This window comes from Sinocyclocheilus rhinocerous, unplaced genomic scaffold (genome assembly GCF_001515625.1).
Source record: "Sinocyclocheilus rhinocerous isolate Xijiao unplaced genomic scaffold, SAMN03320098_v1.1 scaffold1157, whole genome shotgun sequence".
Lineage (NCBI taxonomy): Eukaryota > Metazoa > Chordata > Actinopteri > Cypriniformes > Cyprinidae > Sinocyclocheilus > Sinocyclocheilus rhinocerous.
This window is the reverse complement of record NW_015631716.1, coordinates 506,835-514,364: the sequence shown is the minus strand read 5'-3', so window position 1 is coordinate 514,364 and position 7,530 is coordinate 506,835. Positions and strand designations below refer to the sequence as shown.

At 34.4% G+C, this 7,530-nt stretch overlaps 1 protein-coding gene across 11 annotated transcripts in view; it reads left to right on the top strand.

Moving 5' to 3' along the window:
• Positions 1–7,530, top strand: part of LOC107741843 (DNA (cytosine-5)-methyltransferase 3A-like) — a 45,651-nt gene that overhangs the window by 34,606 nt on the left and 3,515 nt on the right. For 9 of the 11 annotated variants that reach the window (XM_016554637.1, XM_016554636.1, XM_016554631.1 and 6 more), the window contains 8 exons: positions 1,878–1,962; positions 2,794–2,939; positions 4,170–4,260; positions 6,005–6,153; positions 6,404–6,489; positions 6,575–6,644; positions 6,732–6,850; positions 6,934–6,963. In XM_016554637.1, the coding sequence (XP_016410123.1) occupies positions 1,878–1,962; positions 2,794–2,939; positions 4,170–4,260; positions 6,005–6,153; positions 6,404–6,489; positions 6,575–6,644; positions 6,732–6,850; positions 6,934–6,963 (776 nt within the window). The remainder of the gene's footprint in view (positions 1–1,877; positions 1,963–2,793; positions 2,940–4,169; positions 4,261–6,004; positions 6,154–6,403; positions 6,490–6,574; positions 6,645–6,731; positions 6,851–6,933; positions 6,964–7,530) is intronic. The other 2 variants (XM_016554628.1, XM_016554629.1) reach the window with 2 other exon arrangements.

Genomic DNA, 7,530 nt, shown 5'->3' with positions numbered 1-7,530 from the left:
CTCCAAAGAGAAAGGAAAACTTGAAATCGCATCATATGACCCCTTTAAGCAATGCATAAACACGTGATGCTGTTTTGTTCATAATTGTTTATGCAATTTACGAAATTATATTTGATTTATATGAGTTAATTTAGATGTAATGCACGTTTTTTATAGACGTTTTTTATAAATTGCGTTGCAATTTAATGTGCTGCATTATTTTGCTCATTACGCCCTCCTGTGGCCTCGGGAAACAAGCCAAAAGTTTAACCTATTTAATCTGCATATAAAACATTAGAAATTAGATATTTGTTTAATTTTTATTTTATGTTTGACTGTTAAAACAAAACAAAACAAAAAAAAGTCGTTTGTCTCAATAAATTGAATTAATTTAAAAATACAGTGGTTGAATGTAAAAAAAAATTTTTCTATTGCTCTTTGTTTTAAAAAAGGTTATAAAAATGTCAATAATTATCGATACCGAACGATATGAAACATTATATCGTTAATACATTTTTTAGCTATATCGCCCAGCCCTAACAATAATATTGTGAAATTTTTCTGTTTTTATATTTTCAAATGTAATTTATTCCATTGAAGGCAAATCTGAATTTTCAACAGTCATTACTCCAGTCTTCAGTGTCACGTGACCCTTCAGAAACCATTCTAAAATGTTGATTTGGTGTTCAAGAAACATTTATTATTATTATCAGTGTTGAAAACAGTCGTTATTAGAAATCTTTTGTAACATTATAGATGCCTTTTACTGTCACTTTTGATCAATTTAATGCATTCTTGCTGAGTAGAAGTATTTATTTAACAAATCAGTAGTGTAAATTAAATTTTTACCACTTAAGTACATTAGTCTAAAGTAGTCTACACTTTTCAAATCTTCTCTTCCTTCCTGTGAGATGTTCTGAAGCTTGTCTGAGTGAACAACAGTCAGGATTCACACAGAAAGTCTGGCAATATCAGGCCATTTTCAGTTTGTGATTGCCAGGCCTGGAAAAGTCATGGAAATATCTGTAGTGAATATAGATTTTTCTATTCATATTCAGCTCTAGAAATGACATTGGCAGTAAATGACTCTTTTAGAGTTCAGTCTCTATAAAATTATTTTCGAAAAACCCTATCCAGTAATCAGAAATGACGTCACAGAAAAATCATGGAAATGTGTTGATGAAAAGGTGTGGAAACCAAGGAATCACATTGTGAAATCATTTTGAAGCACCGCAATATGTCTAAAGATTACAAACCCAAAGAAAGATGTATTTTGTTTTCTTATTTACATTTCACAGCCATAAATACTGCATTGTTTGAGCAGCTGTGACCATTTTAGTCAAAACTGGTGTGGTTTAAACGTGAATGGTTTGAGAGTTTTATTATGTAATTATATGACTCCCAAACCATTTGTTTTCCAGACCATGTGAAAGAGCAGCTTGGCTAACGGCCAGTGTGCTGAAGAGCAGCCAGAGAGTGTTACAGTCACAGTGCTTTGTGCGTTGAGTACACATCTTAACATCATAGAGTTTTAGCTTACACACTGCACTCTTTGAATGGATTACAGTACAGGTTAGTGAGCGTTTGCTATTGTTAGCGTTATTGAATACTAAGACGTTTAACAAAGACCACAGATAAGCAGCCACACTTAATCACGAGAAAATGGTTAATGAAACTGGCCGGTGATACTACGTTTATTGTACAGGCGCTCAACAATAACCCCTTGTTACTGGACTGGTTTAACGTAAAGGCCTCTTTGTTAGTTACAGACAGTATGTACAGACAGGTGCTCTTTCATTACCAGAGCAGTGTGCTTTAAAAGCCTCTCTCTCTCTGTCTGTCTTGTCCGTCTCTCGTCCACCCCCCTTCTTCACTCCGTCTTCTTTCTTCTCTTTCAGGCACCACCAAAGCTCTACCCTCCGGTTTTGGCAGAGGAGAGAAAACCCATTCGTGTCCTGTCACTTTTTGATGGGATCGCAACAGGTTAGTGAAGAATGTCCGCTCTTCCTTTCATCCTCTCAGCAGAAAATAGTGCTGATCACATTACACTCATCCTGGCTTTTAAAGTGCACTTAGCTTAACTGTTATACTGGCCGCCCGTCAATACTGCTGTACTGCTCACGTTCTAATGTGTGATTTTACTATTAGGATTAACTGCAATCGCAGTTTCGACCCTCTAGATGGTCCACGTTTGCCCATTAAAGCCTAATTATTATGTGGCGTATGCATATTTGCCGGACAAGAGTGATTTATCTGGTTATTAAATACTCTGTGAAACTTTCACTACAATATAATTTTAAATCCATCAAGAAACTAGCTGCTAAGTTGCGGTCACATTTGAAATCCAGTCATTTGAATAGGAATTTACACAATCGGGAATTTCGCATAAGGGCAAAAGACTTCCTCACGCAGATTTCGCAATGGGTTCAAGTTGATGCTCGGTTTGAAAGTGACAGTGAACATTTTTGGCCAGGAAAACTACGTTGACATTTTGCTAACGTGACCGAGCTTTTAAACCTAGCGGCCTGACAACTTTGACAGGGGATCATAGGCATGTTCGAAGCAAGGACGTCTATTATAACTGAAGAAAAGCATCCGTTTGCATTCAGTACCACCTCGAAGAATGGGATTTGAAATCCGCCTTCTTTGTTCATGGGCGCTCAGTTCTGCAGCCGGGATGTTTTGAGCCAATCACATGAGCCGTAAATGCCATGTGACTAATCACTCTTGCATGCTACAATGAAACTGTCCACTAATTAGCACAAAAAAAAACAAGTTAGTTGTAGATTGTCATGGTGTTTGTGATTTTGCCAGGTCTGCTGGTTCTGAAGGAGCTGGGTATCCAGGTGGAGCGTTACGTGGCCTCAGAAGTGTGCGAGCACTCCATCACTGTGGGTATCGTTCGGCACCAGGGACACATCATGTATGTGGGTGATGTGAGAAACGTCACCCGGAAAAACGTAAGCATCATCCTTCACCTCAGTTTACTGGTGAAGTTATTTTAAAGCAAGTCTGTACATTTGGGCCATCTTGGTTCCTTGGCGGCAGCAATGTTTTTAAGTACAGCTCTTGTCTACTGCACAAAAACGGAAATCTTCATAACTGTTGACCATTATCAATAACTTTTGACAGTAATGTTATCATAAAAAGGCTTCTTCAGGTTAAAACTATATCAATTTAAACTAAATCAAACTAAATCAGGTTAAAACTATATCGTTCGTTTTCCAATTAATCCATGGAGCTTTGTCCTTTGTAGAGGGCATTATATTTTAGCGAATGTTTCTTGTAAAGAGCACATTCAGAGATACTAAATGTTTGGAAGTTTCACCATGATCACTCCCTCTCCTTGGTTCTTAAAAATGGCTGGCATTAATTTAGTCATCAAATTTAATACCCTTATGGAAATATGATAATAAAATGATCATTTATATCTGACTAATTGTTTGTCATAAATAAAGATCTCAGGAAAATGTTATGGGGTTTCAAAATATGACTTTCTTTTATGAAACAAGACATCGATTTCATTCATGTCCACTGTAGCATGTTTATTACGCATTTTGGGAGACAGTACAAGTGAATAGGGAAAGAAATTATGTATCAATATTCCTATGAAATATTAGATATTATTATGAAAATCTTGCCAATTATTACTCCCATTATTACACTTCTTTTTTCATTACATGTTGCCCCAAAAACACAATAATATGCAAATTAGATACAGTGTATAGATACATTGTATATAATGGGAAAACCGTTTATGGCCATTTTACACACATATTGCATAAAGCGAAATGGTATATAAAATCATTCTGTTATATCTCTCATAACCTATTTGAGAATCATCTTTATACAAAGTTTGGTATAAAAAAAAATAATTGATTGGTGATTTAAAAAAATTCCACTGTTTTTGTCTATTCATGTCTTTTTATTTTTATTTTTTAAAGTCCTGGTGTCCTTTATAGAGGCCACAGCGTAACATATAAATAAAATGTTATTTTTCCTTTTTTTTTTCTTATGGTCTAAACATTGTGATGAATGAAAAAATAATAAATTCTTAAAACTCTGTTTCTTGTCTTCTTCAGGAGGATATAGGCTCATACTTGACTATGTCCATAACATTTCATATTGATCAATCTTTCTTTAGTTTTTTTCCTTTTGTCTAATCTTTGTCTAATGTGGTTCTTCCACAGATCCAGGAATGGGGTCCTTTTGATCTCGTCATCGGTGGAAGCCCGTGCAATGACTTGTCCATAGTGAATCCAGCAAGAAAAGGTCTCTACGGTAGGAGTTTATTCAGCTGTGTGTTCTAGCCTTAGTCTTTTCAATAGTATGTGACTACAAGTAAAGTATGTTTACTCTTTAAAATACTGTTCAAAACTTTGGGGTCTGTAAGATTTTTTTTTTTCTTTTTAAAGAAATTAATAATTATTTAAATAACTTTTCCAAATTCAGCAAGGACACATTAACATTGATCAAAAGTTACAGTATAGACTTTTATGTTACAAAATATATATATAAAAAAAAATGCTGTTCTTTTAAACATTTTATTTATCAAAGAATCCTGAAAAAAATATTAAGCATCACAACTGTTTTCAACATTGATAATAATAAGATTAAGAGATGTTTCTTCAGTACCAAATCAGCATATTAGAATGATTAAATCTTGCCAATTATTACTCCCATTATTACACTTCTTTTTTCATTACATGTTGCCCCAAAAACACAATAATATGCAAATTAGATACAGTGTATAGATACATTGTATATAATGGGAAAACCGTTTATGGCCATTTTACACACATATTGCATAAAGCGAAATGGTATATAAAATCATTCTGTTATATCTCTCATAACCTATTTGAGAATCATCTTTATACAAAGTTTGGTATAAAAAAAAATAATTGATTGGTGATTTAAAAAAATTCCACTGTTTTTGTCTATTCATGTCTTTTTATTTTTATTTTTTAAAGTCCTGGTGTCCTTTATAGAGGCCACAGCGTAACATATAAATAAAATGTTATTTTTCCTTTTTTTTTTCTTATGGTCTAAACATTGTGATGAATGAAAAAATAATACATTCTTAAAACTCTGTTTCTTGTCTTCTTCAGGAGGATATAGGCTCATACTTGACTATGTCCATAACATTTCATATTGATCAATCTTTCTTTAGTTTTTTTCCTTTTGTCTAATCTTTGTCTAATGTGGTTCTTCCACAGATCCAGGAATGGGGTCCTTTTGATCTCGTCATCGGTGGAAGCCCGTGCAATGACTTGTCCATAGTGAATCCAGCAAGAAAAGGTCTCTACGGTAGGAGTTTATTCAGCTGTGTGTTCTAGCCTTAGTCTTTTCAATAGTATGTGACTACAAGTAAAGTATGTTTACTCTTTAAAATACTGTTCAAAACTTTGGGGTCTGTAAGATTTTTTTTTTTCTTTTTAAAGAAATTAATAATTATTTAAATAACTTTTCCAAATTCAGCAAGGACACATTAACATTGATCAAAAGTTACAGTATAGACTTTTATGTTACAAAATATATATATAAAAAAAAATGCTGTTCTTTTAAACATTTTATTTATCAAAGAATCCTGAAAAAAATATTAAGCATCACAACTGTTTTCAACATTGATAATAATAAGATTAAGAGATGTTTCTTCAGTACCAAATCAGCATATTAGAATGATTTCTGAAGGATCATGTGACACTGAAGTAATGGCTGCTGAACATTCAGTTTTGCATCACATGAATAAATTACATTTTAAAATATATTCAAACAGGAAACAATTACTTTAAATAATAATAATAAGTGAAGTAATAATATTTCACAATATTACTGTTTTTACCATATTTATCAAATAAATGCAGACTTTGGTGAGCATTTTATTATTTTTTTCAAAATATTACCACCCCTCAAACTTTTGAACGGTAGTGTATATATTTAGAACACAGCTTACATATTTGTACAATTTTATGATGATTGTCATATTGAGTTTTAATGTTTTTCAATCTTGCTTTTTGTCTTTCAGAGGGCACTGGTCGACTCTTCTTCGAGTTTTACCGGCTGTTACATGAGGCCCGACCTAAAGAGGGAGATCACAGGCCGTTCTTCTGGCTCTTTGAGAATGTGGTGGCCATGGGCGTCAGCGACAAGAGGGACATCTCTCGCTTTTTAGAGGTGTGCGATTGACCATTTAAACATGATGATTAAGCCGTGCTGCTGAATATGTCTTATGCTGTCAGAGGGGCTTTAATATAAACCAGTGGGTTTTGCTGCCACCTAGTGGTAAAAGGACCTGCGGTGTAGAAACAAATTAACCCCTCATATGCTTGCTAGGGTCAATATTACAAATGTTTAGGATAAAGTTTAAATTTAAATTATTGTTATATTTTATTATTTTTGAGATTTATTTGTTTATGTATCACAGTGCAACCCAGTGATGATTGATGCCAAGGAGGTGTCTGCTGCCCACAGAGCTCGCTACTTTTGGGGTAACCTGCCTGGCATGTACAGGTTAGTTAGACGTGAACTCTTCATTAATTTCATTATTTAATCTCTCACTTTATCATTTTATCACTTTATTTCCTTCTCCTGTCAGACCATTGGCCACCATGTGCACTGATAAACTGGACCTTCAAGACTGTTTGGAGCATGGCAGGACAGCTAAGGTGCTTCTTGGACCAACCCTCGATTGATTTCTGGATAAAGCTTTGTAAAGCAACACAAATAGCAGTTCTTTTTCGCATCTTTTACAGTTTGATAAAGTGCGGACCATCACCACTCGGTCTAATTCTATAAAGCAAGGCAAAGACCAGCACTTCCCTGTCTTCATGAATGACAAAGAGGACATCCTGTGGTGCACTGAGATGGAGAGGTATGACGAAATGCCTTTTAAAAAGTTCTAAGGTATAAGCCCAAATGTTAATGTGAAATGTCACACTGACATTTATTCAACAGAGAGATCCTGAGGACCTGCTGCAGTGAACAGTGAGTTTTATCTCATATTGATTGAATCATCAGTCATCTACTGGCTGACTAAAACCATATCTTACTCAGTAGAACAGAATATGACTACATATCAATACAATGAGACATGTCTTATGTAATCCATTGATATGCATTGATATAAACATTTATATACACCATGAAATGGCTTGACAAACACAATTTTCTTCCTGTTTTGATATATTTTAACATGGCTTAATTATATCTCTGTTTATATTTATACCTGGTATTAAAATCCTTTTTGGAGATTTAACCATAAGTGGTCAGTTAAGACAGAAAAAGCAAGTCGACACGTGGCTTCATTTACTTTAAAGGGGTCATATGATGCGATTTCAAGTTTTTCTTTCTCTTTGGAGTGTTACAAGCTGTTCGTGAATAGATAAGATCCCTAAAGTTGCAAAGACTAAAGTCTCAAACCCAAAGAGATATTCTTTATCAAAGTTAAGACTGGTCCACACCCTCCTAAAACGCCTTATTTAAACACGCCCCCACATGTCTATGTCACTGTGTGGGAAGATTTGCATAACACCGCCCAAATGTTCACACAAA